At 31.9% G+C, this 16,381-nt stretch overlaps 1 protein-coding gene across 1 annotated transcript; it reads right to left on the bottom strand.

Moving 5' to 3' along the window:
- Nucleotides 1-6,283: 6,283 nt before the first annotated feature.
- LOC123883714 (lysine--tRNA ligase, cytoplasmic) lies at nt 6,284-15,395 on the bottom strand. Its single transcript, XM_045932611.1, has 17 exons — nt 15,204-15,395; nt 15,026-15,095; nt 14,158-14,226; nt 13,898-14,063; nt 13,705-13,798; nt 12,330-12,415; nt 11,595-11,713; nt 11,452-11,511; nt 10,218-10,343; nt 9,853-10,135; nt 9,659-9,758; nt 9,405-9,561; nt 8,016-8,159; nt 7,860-7,928; nt 7,604-7,747; nt 7,438-7,499; nt 6,284-6,542 (listed from the first exon to the last, which is right to left on the bottom strand). The coding sequence occupies exons 1-16, from the start codon at nt 15,260-15,262 to the stop codon at nt 7,461-7,463; spliced, it is 1,785 nt and encodes a 594-aa protein (XP_045788567.1). The 5' UTR covers nt 15,263-15,395; the 3' UTR covers nt 6,284-6,542; nt 7,438-7,460.
- Nucleotides 15,396-16,381: the final 986 nt, after the last annotated feature.

Here is a 16,381-nt window from a genome sequence, read left to right as displayed (position 1 = left end):
TCCCAATTAATCCGCAATAAATGAAATAAACTGAAAGAGCAAACCATGTAAATTTTAAGAGAACTGAGTGTCTCCCTTATTAAGAGACGATTTTAAAGTCCAGTGTTGCCCTCATCCGCAATATCCAAACCCCATTTTTCTCCAAGGTCCGTAAGGATCGTGTAGTTTGTTGCTCTTGCGACTAGCTAATTCTATTGGATTTCAAGTTGTCATCATTGGATTTCAAGTTGTCATCCTCTGCACCAAAAGGTTGGGCTTGTCTTAACCCATTCGATTTTAACTCATTCTAAATCCATCTGGGTTTACGGCCTTCGTCGTTGTTTTATCCTCGCCATCCATTTTGTTTGACTCTTAAATATTTGACTCGAAAGAAATGTTAATGCTAGCTAATGTTCGTTGCATGGAGTTGATGATACGTGAACTTGTTTCCGTGTTGACTGTTGGTCCATTCGCCAAACTCGCAAAATTTTGCTCACCATTATTTTTTGCAACTTGGTTTCGCATTTTGTATGCGGGTTCGCTCGGTTGTACTCGCGGTTGGTGTTCATTTGTTAAAATAGCGTTAAATCCACTTGTATTGAATTGTCTATTTGTATTACCCGTTTGGATTTGAGTTGTTCGTTTGTTGAGAGTAGGGATGGCAATGGGTGTCCATGGGTGCGGGTTTGATACTACCCAAACCCACACTCATATATACGGGTGCCACCCAAACCCAAATGTTGTTCGGGTGGGAAAATGAAACCCACACCCGCACCCGCTGGGTTCGGGTTTTTTCACCCAAACCCGAAACCCGTAACAAGAACACGCATAATTGATTATCTGCTCAATCCCGACCTGAACTATATTTGATAAAATGCATAATGTAGCATAATTTGACAATATAGTTTGTAAATTTCAAAATAGTTTATTTTTTTACTAAACAATTCATCAAATATTGTCATCACTACAGCATGCACCAGTATAACATTCAAAAACTTAAAAGGGAGTAAAATACATAGGGTTAAATAGATAATTTAATATATAAACGAGTGGGTGAATGAGTTTCGGGTGTGGGTTTGATACAACCCAAACCCACACTCATATATTCGTGTGCCGCCCAAACCCAGTCAACTCGGGTTTCGCCCGTTGACTTGAGTTTGGGTTCGGATGAATCTATCGGATTTGAGTTTTCCTTCCATTCCTAGTTGGGAGACTAGGGTTCTTTGTCCCTTTATCTTTGTATTTCCTTAAATTTATTTAATTATTTTTCTTTATGAGAAAAAAATTAGTGCTCCAACCATATTACTCTATTAATTCATGTTTATAATTCCTATCACTTGATAGAAAAGTAGTCTTATATTTAGAATGTATGTAGTTTTTTTTTTTTACACAAACGAAATGGCAAGTCATTAGAAACTCACACGCGTAAAGTGGAGGGTTCGGAGTTTGAACCCTGTTTATGGAATTCGACCTAACAATTTAAAATTAAAGGCAAAATGTTTAAGAGAGAGAGAGAGAGAGAGAGAGAGAGAGAGAGAGAGAGAGAGAGAGAATTAAGATCTTGGAAATTGAATCTCAACCCTACTTGAGCTAGTGAAGATGCGAACTAGGATCAAATGCCACTCCTTTGAGACCAAAAAAATTTATGAATATGCTTAGGTTGTTATTTTATTGGAAAATGCTAAACAGTGCTCCGGGGCACTAGTTAAGCATATTAGTATAGAAATTTTATCTTGAAATTTGTGTATTTAATATCTTTTTTTTTTTACTAAAAATAAAGGATATTCATTCATTCAAACTGATAGAGTACATCGATGTAATACAAATTCAAATTTGCTAAAAACGAAAAGGATGAATCTGCAAACAAACTCACAGCATCCATGTTAATAGCATAAAACGGCAAATTACATAAGCCTACATATATGACTATATTGAAGTGTCTGGAATGTCCATGCTCCCAGATCTGCAGCGTTGATGACACAAAAGTCGACATTGGATAGATTTGTACTTGACCGGATCTAATCCTTCAACCTGAAATAAATGAACACCGCACAAAGACGGGAAAACAAAATACACCGCACAGAGATGACACAACAGAATACACTGCACAAAGACGGGATAACAAATAACACAAAAATGTTATCTTTGTAGTTTTAACTTTCTTTTTAATTTCCCTTTTTAATATATATAACAAGTGTCCCGAAAGTATCGCTTAGCATCACCCATATTTTATTTTATTGAACGATGGGTAATGTATTATAACTTTTGATGGAGAATGCATGTGCATTATTTTGACAGAAGTCTCTTTATGTATAAATATTGTGCATGAATTTTTTTTAGGATCTCCAAGTTGATTTAATTGTGTTACATTTTGCTATTGTGGATCTCTATTTTTTATTTTATTTTATTTTATTGTTGACATAATATCGATCAAAAATAAATTAGTGTAGGTTGAATTAAATTCATTCTTAGGCTAGGTTAAGATTAACTTATTTTTGAGCTTATGCAAACAGCTTATGCAATATTTATGTATTATTATAAGTTTGTCAAGGTAGTTTATGATAAAATAGCTTATAAAAATACAATTTTCACTAGTGTGAACTTATAAAATAACATAATCTGTTTGGTAAAAAATAAGCTATAAGCTAGCTGATAGCTGATAAGCTAGCTTATAGCTGATAGCTGATGGCTGGTAGCTTATAGCTGAAAAGTTAGTAGAATAAAATTAAAGTGTTTGGCAAATTTAGTTGTTGTAAATACAAAATGACATAAAAATACATGGTTAGTGGGTAGTTTTTTTTGTAAGTGTTAGTGGGTAGTTATTATAATTTTTAAAAAATAATTAAATAAAATTAATGAGGGTAAATATGGAATAAAATGAAAAAGCTATAAGCTCATACGCTACTTGAAATAGCATCTCAAAAAATGCTATAAGCTAGTTAGAGAAACTCGTTACCAAACACTTCACTTTTTTCAAACAAGCTTATAAGCTAGTTCAATAAGCTATAAGCTAGCTTATTGGACTTACCAAACAGTGCCAAAACCTAATTTATATTGCATAAGTTGTTTGCATAAGCTCAAAAACAAGCTAATCCAAACGGGGCCTTAGTTTTCTTTCTTCGTGATTAGCTTTTTTTTTAACTTTTGTAATAAAAAAATATTTTTTTATATTTAAAAAAAATTAATTACACAAATTTTAAAATTTATTATATGTGGTTCTTTAATAAATGGTTCAGAATTGTACTTATTAGCATTTTCATTATTAAAAAAAAAACAATAGGTCTTTAGAACATATTTTTTGGTTGCATAGGTCTTAATAACTTATGTTAGAGAATTTAAAATGGAAAAAATTGTAAATAAAATAATATTTAAGCTTTTAAAAAATTAAAATACTAACTTTAAGACGAATATTTCTATATTAAATTATTTAGCATGTAGTTTTATCCATTAAAAAAAAAATGTCCCTTTATCCTAAAAATATTGGTGTAAGCACAAGACAAGGCACCATATACTATCCAATGAAGAGTCCTATAAATTCATCCCAACAAAAGTCTCCAATCCCAATTTGAGTCAACTGTCACTGACATTTTATGGGACACCGGCGTTGTGACCAAATAAAGTCAACTCAAGCAATTGGCCAAATTCCAATTACCCTCGTGATCCTTAAAAGGGCACACATTTCCAATGCATGTGGATCCTTCTTATGCCCACAATAACACTAATCTAAGATTTCATAACCTAATGCAAATGGACATTTTAAAATGAGTCTTCTAAAAAAGATAATGGAATCTAAAGAAAATAAAATCATATATTTACACAGATAAGACTATATTTTATTTTTTTTGAAACTGGTATCTAGTCTAATTTCACCATCCACTAGTGGAGACTCTGGAGAGTACAATTAAAGTCAGAGTTTTGTTCTATATGAATTTATTTAACATAAAAAGTAGTATTGAGAGGATTCAAATCTGAAACTTTGTCAGAAGCACACTTCAAAGTCTCAAATTTTCACCATCAAACTAACCCATAAGAATTTTTTTTTATTATTATTTTAATATTTTTGTTTTATTTTAAAATTGACGTAAATGCATATTTAGTCTCCATATTTACTCTAAATTTAACCAATTCTCCTCTAAATAAGTTGTAGTAAGTAGTAACCTGTAAGTTATTGGATCTGGGGGTAATATATTTTTATTTTATTTTCAAAAGCAAAGAGAATCTTTCATTAAATTTAGAACCCATGATGAGCACAAGTTGTACCCACTTGGGAAAATACAGCAGTCTACACCAAAGAAAATACTATAAATATTACATCAAGTACATGCATGATATAAAACACTCTGTTTGGTAAAAATAAGCTATAAGCTAGCTGATAGCTGATAAGCTAGCTTATAGCTGAAAAATTAGCTTATAGCTGATTGCTGATGGCTAGTAGCTTATAGCTGAAAAGCTGGTAGAATAAAATTAAAGTGTTTGGCAAATTTAGCTATTGTAAGTACAAAATGACATAAAAATACATGGTTAGTGGGTAGTTTTTTTTTTGGGTAAGTGTTAGTGGGTAGTTATTATAATTTTTAAAAAATAAATAAATAAAATTAATGAGGGTAAATATGGAATAAAATGAAAAAGCTATAAGCTATAAGCTTATACGCTACTTGAAATAGCATCCCAAAAAGCGCTATAAGCTAGTTAGAGAAGCTCGTTACCAAACACTTCACATTTTTTTCAAACAAGCTTATAAGCTAGTTCAATAAGCTATAAGCTAGCTTATTGGACTTACCAAACAGTGCCTAAATATGTACATGATCAAGTATATAGTCTCAATTGTATATACATAGTTACCAAAAAAAATGTATGTACATACATGTGTTCCTTACAGATTTTATAAAGGAAAATAATGTTTTGTACAACAAAAAATTATTTTCAAATTGTTGTTAGGTATATTTATTTATTTTTATTTTTTTTGAAAATAAGTATGGTATCTTTAAAATGTGTGTAAAAGATAAAAAAAAAAAATAAGCGAGAAATAAAGATAAAGTTGATCCTTTTGATAATAAAAACAGTAATAAGTCGATCATTTTATCTTTTTGCATTATTAAATGCATACAACCTCAATTAGGGTAAATGTACTTGACAAGACTAAATTCCTTCCTGTGCAGTTTCCACTGCAGGAGATCCAGTGTAAAATCTAACCATTCATTTTTTAAATAGAAAAATTATAATTATAATAATAATTAAATGTAAGACTGAAATTTAACTAGACAGAAAATGTACATTAGAGGATCCTCACTCGTACGTATATCATATAATGCTAATCCAATGTACTAGTTAATATTATAGGCATGTTTGTTATAGATTAAAAAAAGGCGATGCTAAAATTCACAAAAATGTTTTTTATAAAAACTTGTTCAAATTGTAGATTTATGTTGAATTACTTATTATAAATTAAAAGAGTTATTTTGATTTCCAGAAACTTAGGACACGTTTGGCCCAGCTTTTTTCAGAGATTATGCAAACAACTTATGCAATATTTATATATTGAGTTTAATTGTTGTGCACCGTCGGTGTAAATTATTTTTACACATACATCCAATGACGCGTTGCCACGTCATTTAATGAATGTGACACATCATGTGTTTTTAATGACCATACATGATGTGTCGGTTTTTTATTGGACGCATGTGCAAAATAACTTTACACCGACGGTGCATATAAATTAAATTCTTATATATTATTACAAATTTGTCAAGGTAGTTTATGATAAAATAACTTATAAAATTATAATTTTCACTAGTGTGAACTTATAATAAGATAGTTTATTATAAGTGTGTTTTATATTACATAAGCTATTTGCATAAGCTCTAAAACAAGTTAGGCCAAGCACTTAAATTAACATTGATTACATAATTTTTCAAAAACACATCTATTAGGTATTACGTGTTCAAACAAACCAACCCCCTCCCCGAAAAAAAAAATTTAAAACAACTTTCAGATTATTTTCATAACAAATGAAAATTACATAAGTAAATATTTTGTTTTAAAAAAAAAAAACTGTAGCTGTTGTTTAAAAAACAAGTAAAGATATATTGCCAGTTAAATCATTCAATCTATTTCTGCTTTTAATTATCTTTTTGTTACAATCCTCGACGCATTTTATTCACCGCAACTACAATTGTTAGACAGCAAGGAAGGTCAAGTTAAACCTTGACTGGATTTAATATTAGAAAAACGAGAGAAAAATATAAAAGGGTGTAGATTTCCACTAGAAATCCATTCACAACACGGAGATAGAACAGTATGGAGCTTAGTTAACGGAGGTTTACTTCTCAATTGTTATTTCTCAAAAGTATATTAAATAAGACCGTATATGAAACTAGTTAATCTAATCACCAACAGATTATAGAACCAAAACAGAAATTCAAAAAAAAGATATAAGGTATAGAATAGCAAGCTTCCAAGCCCTCCCATAAGGGTAGATGAACAACCAATACAAAAAGACTAAGGACCAAGTACACAGATCAAAACTGAGCTCAGAACTTAATAATCTTGCATATCTTGTATACCTGAAATAAATACAGGAAAGAAATAAAGTAACTACTTACTCAACTTGGATTTGGCATTCTTTTAAATAATGTTTCAAATGAATTAACACCACCATATTATGTTATTAAAGACATCTCCGTAATTTTAGTAACACATAAGTTGGGAGATGTAATATGTCAAACGCGTCGTTGTGCCACCTTATTTTATGCTCCTGGGTTTTTAACTTCTAGGTTTATCGTTGAATGATAAGAAACAAATTCCTAAAAACATCAACCATTGCTTGGGGTATTCCTTTCTGAGTTGAGGTGGATCAAATTTTGTTTACTAAATTGATGCAAATTAATCAGAAAGATTTTTTAAAAGCAGGTTTTTAAAGCCTAAGGACCCGTTTGCAGTGGCTTATTTTTAAGCTTATGCAAAACAGCTTATGCAAATAAATAAGCGTTTATGTATTATTACAAGTTTTTCAAGGTAGTTTATGAGAAAACAACTTATAAAGATATATAATTTTTGTTAGTGAAAACTTATGAATTAACATAAAAGTTTATTTATTTGCATAACATATTTTCTTAAGCTCAAAAATAAGTCAAATCCAAACGGGCCCCAAGTCTTTAAACTAGTTAGACCCAATTTTTCAAACCAGTTTTTAAGCAAATCAGGACCTGAATATAGCCAATATTGCAAGTGGTTGAAAATCAGTTTTTTCAAAAACTGAACCAGTTCTGGAAGAGGAAATCTGAATATGTTTTGAAATTTAATCCAGAAATCTGATTTCAATATGGGTTTGGATTGGTTTTAAACTTTTAATTCATTAAAAACATAATCATGCACACCTATAATTGTGCCCACTCTCCTAGGAAAATACCAGGCAGTCATATAGAATAAACATGCTTAATCGCTTGAAGCAGAACAAACCTGTAAATGATATAAACTGGGACTCAAGCTTGAGGTTTCATGGCAGGGAAGAGAAGAACCTCCTGTAACCAAAAGAATAGAAGATTATAAGATATTGCCGTTATAAAATGAACATGCAGATAGATAGAGACAAAGATAGAGAGGATAGAGAGGAAAGAGAAGAAACCTTGATATTTTGTGAATCGGTCAATAACATGGTCAACCGATCGATACCCAAACCCCAACCACCAGTTGGTGGCAAACCATACTCCAAAGCGGTACAAAATGTTTCATCTATGAGCATTGCTTCATCATCACCTGATTGCCGATCCTGAGATGCAAAACAAAACAAAAAAATCAGTACTATTAGTATTTCAAAGAAAATATGGCACCATTTGAGCATAATTAATTTAGTATATTGCGACAATATCATATCTTATTACCTTGAGTTGCTCAGCAAATCTTTGTCTTTGTACCACAGGGTCATTCAATTCAGTATACGCGTTGCAAACCTGAAAAGTAACAAAAACCGTGATAAGTCAGATGCGTGAATTCATTTTATTTTTTTAACAATAATCACCTTAATGTCATGATGTTACCTCATGTTTGTTAACAAACAATTCAAAACGTTCAGTCAGGCCTGGTCTGGATCTGTGCCACTTAGCCAAAGGACTCATTATTTCAGGTTGATTTATGATGAATGTAGGATTGACACATGTTTCCTCCAAAAAGTGCCCCACAAGCTGCAATACAAAAACAATTAAATGCAATTTGGCCACACTACGTGGGGTTGGCAACATACATGAATCAAACAATGCTAAATCGTCTTCTCATGGATCATATCTAAAGATGGAACATTTTAACTTTCAATTTTTTTAAAAAAATTTCTTTGGTTTTCCTCTAATGTTTAAACCATAAGTCTAACTCGATCAGTACATAAAAGTAAACAGCACAAACTATCAGAAGTTCAAGGTAAAAATCAAGCATGATAAAGGTACAAACATGTAACTTATTAAAAAATTGAAACTTACGAAAAACCAAACTATCAAGGCATCACTATCTGATCCCACCCTAGCTTTTGCAAAAATTTGAAGAAAATAATCATGTATCCTACAGATATACATACAAAGGCTAAACAAGAAGGAACCCAGATACAGGAGAGAAGTACAGCCAACAACTAGTAGTGAACACTTTTAAACTAACAGACACTTTCATAAAGTAACAAAAGAGCAAGTACTGCACATAAAATTCATCAACAGGAAAAGAAGTACAAACGAGTAGACAAGAGTTGTATTTGAGCTTTGACTAAACCTGCAACCACTTTATTCTCATATAAATTATAGTTACATATAATTAACTAATTAGAAACGGCAGAGATCCTAACTGGAAAAATAAAGTTACATATGGTAAAACTAGCTGTTCATTTACAAAGACTAAAACGTCAATGGTTTTGTCCACCTCTCTCATCCACAACTATTTTATCCTATCAAACATAACACAGAAAACTAATGCTGAAATCTTAACCTGGTCTTTTCTGTTTATTATCTTAATCTTAATCATACCAAAAACTCCACAATAGGTATAACATAAAAAATAACACTGATAAACAGTGACACAAGAAAATTGACATTACAATAAAAGCAAACATTATAGATTATAAATAAGGGTCATTGTACCCAAAAAAAGTGGGGGGAAAGTGATAGGAATGGGCCTATTAACAAAGAAGGGGATGTGCTGGTTAACAAAGAGAAGTGTGATGGCTGACGTGTCAGTTTGTTAGGATATTCCCTCAATAAATATCATAGTGGGAATTAGGTATGATATCACTTCTTTTTTATTCACCTTTGTAGTTAGGCAGTAAGAGAAACTTTCTCTACTGAGGAGCCTTAGCTCTGGTTGTATTTCAAGTTTTCCATTCATCATATATACAATAACTTCAAACCATTTTATATTGTTATCTCTGCTCTATCAGAAAGAAATGAGATTACCTTATCCAACAAACGAGCAGTTGTTTCGGGAGGGGGACATGTGATTTCATACTTCTTGCATGCATCCCTCAGATATTGATTAGCTTCATCGCTCGCCAAGTCTTTCGGAATATTGAGGCCTGCAATCTCCTCTAATCCTTCAATCATGTCAATCCTTCTGTAACAATAAAAAATTCCAATCAATCATCATTAAAAAAAAAATAAAAAATAGAATGTTAATGACCATCGGTAGCAAAAAAATGCACACCACACACCTGAATGGTGGAGTAAAGTCTATTTCAATAGGATCCTTATCAGTCCCATCTGCATGATACTGGATTTTATAGCTGCCTTTTGTAAGTTCATGGACCATACCTATTCAATGGTTAAGAGATTATTATGACTTGAAATTAAAATATATATATAAAAGAGAAATAACGTGACATTTAAAGACCTAGTAAATACTCACCACTCAACATTTTCTCTGTTATCTCCATTACGTCATTGTAGTCCATATAAGCCATATAGAACTCACAGGTAGTAAACTCTGGATTATGTGTCAAATCTATACCCTCATTCCTAAATTGTTTCCCAATTTCATAAACACGGTCCAGCCCACCAACCACCAACTCCTTGAGATAGAGTTCTGGAGCAATTCTCATGAATAATCCCATGTTAAGCTCGTTATGATGAGTTGTAAATGGTTTAGCAGTAGCACCACCAGCAATCATGTTCATCATAGGTGTTTCAACCTGAGAGTGGTGGAAAGTAGGTGAATGGAAGAAAAAAAATCACAAGGATCCAACATAAGAATACTCAAGGCACGGAACGAACCTCCAAGAAATCAAGATTGTCCAGGAACTTCCTAATGTAAGAAATTATTCTAGACCTTGTCTTGAATATTTCTCGAACCTCTGGATTAAGCATCAAATCCAAATGGCGTAGCCGATATCTTGTTTCCTATTTAGAAAAGATGGTTAATTGAATGAATCAAAGTATTATCAGTGCATAAAAATATAACATATTTTGATAGCAAGAAAACAGGAGATAATACAAAAAGAAAACTTGTTCAGCATCCACAGACAATGATTTATCAAAACATAATGCTGGAGAAAATTCCACTTTATCTTTCAAAACATGAAAAATGAACATAAAAAAATTTGCAAGCTCCAGAATTGCAATTTAGTGTGTCCTTCAACAATCATACAGGCCCATGCCAAAGTCATTTGATAACAATTAGCACATAAATCAAGAGTATAATTCACTTTTCTCTCGAGTGTAAATTGTTTGATTTTGAGTTGAAATCAATTAGCAAACTAATTTAAAATAAAAAATTAGCATGTATCAACTGCATGCCTATGTAATAATTTTTCATTTTGGACATAGATCAATTTAACTATGACTAAGCACATGACAAGATATAACTACCTAAACTCATGAAAATGAACAATAAAAATAGAAATTAAATTAAATATATAACAAAAGGCCACCGACTAGAAAGAATCTAAGGTAAAAAGTAAAATATAATGTATAGTTGAGGACATCAAATATACATTCAAAAAAGAAACGCAATGCACTTGCACACTGCACACAAGAAAAAATTAATACTAATAACAAGCAATTATATATCCCAATTCATTCCCTAATATAAACACTAACCACCAAAGGAGAAAGGTCAATCACGGTTTAACAATTAATAAGATAGTATCAACTAGAGCTGTAAAAAGGGCCTTAAGGGGCCGGCCCTTTAAGGGGCGGACCCACTTATTCCTGATTATTAATTTTATTTAAATTTTAAACAATTTTTCTAGTGTCGTGAACTTATTCTCTTTTTCTTCAATCAGCATTGTCCACGATCGGCACCCTAAAAAAACTGTGTTTAAAATTTAAATAAAATTAATAATCAGGAATAAGTGGGTCCGCCCCTTAAAGGGCCGGCCCCTTAAGACCCTTTTTACAGCTCTAGTATCAACTATCAACCTCATTATCATTAACACCCTCTCAAATAGTACATGGCATACTTACAGCAGTGAAAGCATATATCAGACAGCATTTCATGGCATAATACCTGATCTTTCAAAATGTATGCTTCAGGATTCCTGGTACTGCCTGGTACCCATGCATCTTTCTGTAGATCATTAAAGAAGAAACGATGTCATTGTACGGTCATTGATCATTAGACAGCAACAAACTTAAAGTAATTGTGCTGACCTTCACATTTGTATTTTCAGCAGCAGGAGCGGATATTTGTCTTGGCAACATATGAAGACAATGAGACAGCACCACAAAAGTTTTGGGGAAAATACTAAGCTCTCCCTTCTTGCTTTTGCCTGGGCAATTAAACCAGGGAAATCTTTAAAACAATATTATAATTCAGAATCTAATAGTATAGAAAACATTGGCCCAATTAGGCAACTAATCAACACTTTGAAGTAACTTGTGTGCTTAAAGTGGTTCGCAAGTGTCGCATGAATAGTAATGAAGCATGTTCCCAGTCTAAAGATATAATAATTCTATACTATTCGAGATTACATAGTTAGGGTGTATTCTATACTATTACATTCTGAAGTAATAGTATAGAATACATCCTAACTATATAACCTCAAATACATCCTTAAATAAATGATAGTGTGACTAATATGCCCTCCAAATTTTGCAACTAATCAACACTTTGAAGTAACTTGTGTGCTTAAAGTGGTTCACAAATGTTCCCAGTCTGAAGATAGAATAATTCAATACTGTGCAAATTCTCCTAATAGGACTTTTCTCTTAATTTACTCTAATTTTGCAAAGGATCGGCTTCCAAGTTTTAAAAAATAAAAAACATTATTGTCCTTATTGCAAGTATTTATTGTCTGAGTCAAAGACTTACAGACAGACTTTATATGTAAGAAAGACAAAGATAAATACAATAGTAGGGTACTGGAAGCATATAGCACCACAAACCTGGAAACCCTGTGATGCCAACAATATCACCACGCTTCACATTAGAATGGAATTTGGAAAACTCAGCCTCATCCAAGTCCGATTTACTACAATAGCAGATATATTAGTTGTCTATCCTACTAAACATACACAAAATTTGAAGAAAATATAGGATCTAAAATAAGAAGAAAAAAAATACATTTAAGAAAGAACTAAAATGATTTCGTCAAAAAACTAAAATGACAAAAAATATCTTGGCAATTTGAAAAGCCAAACAACTACTTCTATGTTAGCCAAACACAAAGGTATCAAGCATCAGTAAATACTACTACCCTAACTATATGATATAATCTCTTCAAAGTTAGATTTGCCATGTTTAAACTACTACCATTAGGTATTTATCCCAATTCCCATGTAACTCTAGCAATAAGTATATATCCCTTATAACTCTAGTACCAGTAGCACCTAAACAATGTCACATTTAGAACACAATGCAAAACCAATGGTACTAGGTACCAAATTAGAGGACTCCCCCTCATTGCATGTCAGCTTATGATGATGGTCTTTGTATTTACACTATATTTAAGACCCAATAGGATCAGGAAGAATGTTCCAAGTTAGAAAATAAAATGTATCGCCAAACTTCCCCGTGATATTTTTCAGATCACATGGTATGTATCATTAATCAACAATCCAAATTGGACTTTGAACAGTAAACAATCAAATGTTAAGTAAACAATCAAAGCGTTCACACTGTTAAATCTAAATATATTGATCAAGGATAACAGGTGGAACTGGTACAAAATTAGTAGAAATTAGAAAACCACCACTGATGAATAAACTGGTTTGACCACTTAATTTCTGTATTTTTGAAAAAGAAAAAGTAATTCAACAAAAATGTTTTAAGAAAATAAAGGGCCAAAAAATGCCAAGCAACAAAGTTCCATGTAAGGATTGCTAATATTCATCCTCTAAATGATCTTCAATTTCATGTCACATGAAACATTATAATAGTATTGAATTTTTTGTCAGTTTAAAATTTTACTTAGCTTCAGTTCTTATAACTCCATTCTACCTTATTCTTATTACTTGATATAGTATAGAATCAATGACCAATCTAGTTTTTAAAACACTGGAATAAAGATTACACAGATTTCCACATGGTTAAACAACATCAAGCATATTAAAAGTATGGTGCTATGTCACAGTCAATATGGCGCAGTTTGAAATATGAGCTTGTTTGTTTCTGCATTTTCTAAATAAACAAGTACTTTGCAAAGGATTTGTTTCAAACAGTTCATAATAAATATGTAAAAGACGCTTGGCATATGATAACTTGACACAATGTTTTGTACTAGCATCATCATCTCTACATTTTCAAAATTGAAAAAAATACCTCGCATCAGCCATAACCTGAACCTTAAAACCACCACCATGCAGATCATAGAAGACAAGCTTTACCCCAGAGGCACGTTTGTGCATGATTCGACCTGAAATACAGAAAAACTATTAGAATTAACAAATACATCAATAAAACCAACAACTAATTTCAACAAAAAAGATCCAACAAAAAAGATAGTGATGCCTACCAGCCAAAGATACAGAAACATCTTCCTGGTGTTGTCCATCTTTCAAACTTTCATATTTCTTGATATATTCTTGAATAGACAAAGTGACAAGGAATTTGTGTGGATAAGGGTTTTTCCCTTCTTTCTTTTCATTTTCAAGATAATTCAGCCTATTCTTCAAGTATTGCTGCAGTTAAACAACCCCGGTAACAAAAACAACATTATATAGCTGAAATAACTAACATGTTGGAAACATTGTGGTGACAAAAGGGGACTTATACCGTTGGATCGATATCTTCGTCATTAGGTGGTGCAGACTTGTTCTCTTTAGCCTTTTCCAATGCAGCAGCCTAGAAAAATATTTACATCACACATAAAATATAACTTTTTGGAAATTGAAATCAATATCAATATGCAAAGAATAAAATCACACAGAATTCTATCAAAACATTTAGGAACAAAAAATTTTAAAAAAATAAACATATAAACTTCACCGCTAATCAGGGTGGGGGGCAGTATCAATTGTTTACATACTCCATTTGTTGAGGATTATAAAGAAAGAAAAAAAGTGATTTTGATACTCAATAGAGATTTTTAAAAAAAGTAGAAGCTACTCCGTGTTTGTAACCTGAATATAAACCACGTTTTTTAAAAAAAAAAATTAAAAAATGATTTTCTGGGAAGCTGAAAAAAACATAAGTAATTTTTAGATTTTTTTCAGATTCTGATTTTTTTTATAATCAATAACAAACAGATGAAAATGAAAGCTTCTAAAAGTGATTATTTTATTTTTTAAAAAGTGACTTTTAATGCCGTAACAATCAAATTTTAGAAATTAAAATCACAGTGCAAAAAATAAAATCACACATAATTTGTGAAGCAGACACTCCTCGGACCAGGAGTGTGCCGGTGTCGGACACCAGTTGGTGCCAACAAGACCGACACTTACATTGAAGTATGTCCTTTTCTCAAATTATTATCAGTATCGATGTGTATGTGCCGTGTCCGGTTTATGTGCTTCATAGCACATAATTCTACTAAAACATACGGAAACTAAATTTAACTAAACAAAAATAAATTTCACCACTAACCAAAGATTACATTATCAATTGATCAAAATCAGCACCAATAAATGGAAAAAAGAGTTACCTTTTTAGCTTCTTCCTTTTTCTTCTTTTCCTCTTCTCTCTGTTTGTTCTTGAGTTCACGCTTCAGTGCACTGTAAACAAAGGAACGATAAAATTTAGAAAAGAAAAATTGAAATTCAACAGTGGTGGTGAATGTGAAATCAAATTTAGCGATGAGAAATGAGATTTGGAGCACTCACTTTTTGCTGATGGTTTCGCCGGCACCGGTGGCCGGAGGGTCTGAAGGTGGTTGTTCCATCGAAAGGGAACGAGAGTCGCCGGAAGGATTTGGATGAGAGAGCAGAGAAAGATAGTATCTAGGGTTTTAGAAAACGGCTGCGCTTGTGTACCTTATGTATTGCATTACAGTGCGTTTTTGTTTTAACGAGAGTAATAACTATTTATTTAATGGTAAATTCTAATATCTTTTATATTATAAGCTTGTATACACAAGCAAATCCTAAACCCTAATTTGTTTAGCATGTTTTCCCTTCATTTTATCTTGCAATTTTTATTAAAAAATAATACAATTTTGTCTTGACAAAGATTTGAACCCGCAACCCTTTAGTGCAAAGCAATATTTCCAACCACTATGACAAGTATACCAATTGTGATTAAAATTATGCGCAATAATTGATAAGCATCATCGGTTTTAAAAGTATATCATATAAAAATTATTGTTGACTATATTATTCATCACGAAATATTTTTATGTCTTTCCTGATCAATGATTTTTTTTCTACCGGATCATAAATTTAGAGAATAATTATCATGTGAGATTTGAAAAGTTATTATCACATGTGATTTGGAAAGTTATTATCAAACTCAATTATGTTAAAACAATTTTTTTTCAATACAACCAAACACAACCATAGTCATGTCATTAATCACATTCATTATTTTGATTTTAACATTGCAGATTTAATATTAACCGATGATCAATTGATACAATATGCACTAGCAGATATTGAGATGATGTTACGTAGTTGTGGGAAGAGTTTAAAAGATTATCCTCCAATGCATAGAGCAGCCACATCATTAGTTCCTGATATACAAAATAGTTTAATACACGACAAATTGAATTATAACAAACAATCATTAGCTGAGGAACATATTAGATTGATGTCAACTATGACTTCAGAGCAACGTAAAGTATATGACACAATACTGACAAGAGTTAACGAAAACAAACCTGGTGTGTTTTTTCTTTATGGTTATGGCGGTACAGGGAAGACATTTATCTTGAGGGTCATGTCATCCGCATTACGCTCAAAAGGTTAGATAGTTTTAACAGTTGCCTCAAGTGGGAACGTTGCATTGCTTATACCTGGCGGTAGAACAGCACATTCAAGCTTTTCTATTCATCTAAATGTTGACG

The sequence above is a fragment of the Trifolium pratense genome, linkage group LG5, assembly GCF_020283565.1.
Source record: "Trifolium pratense cultivar HEN17-A07 linkage group LG5, ARS_RC_1.1, whole genome shotgun sequence".
Classification (NCBI taxonomy): Eukaryota; Viridiplantae; Streptophyta; class Magnoliopsida; order Fabales; family Fabaceae; genus Trifolium; species Trifolium pratense.
Note: the sequence above shows the minus strand (reverse complement) of the source record. Positions and strands in the feature narration are given on the sequence as shown.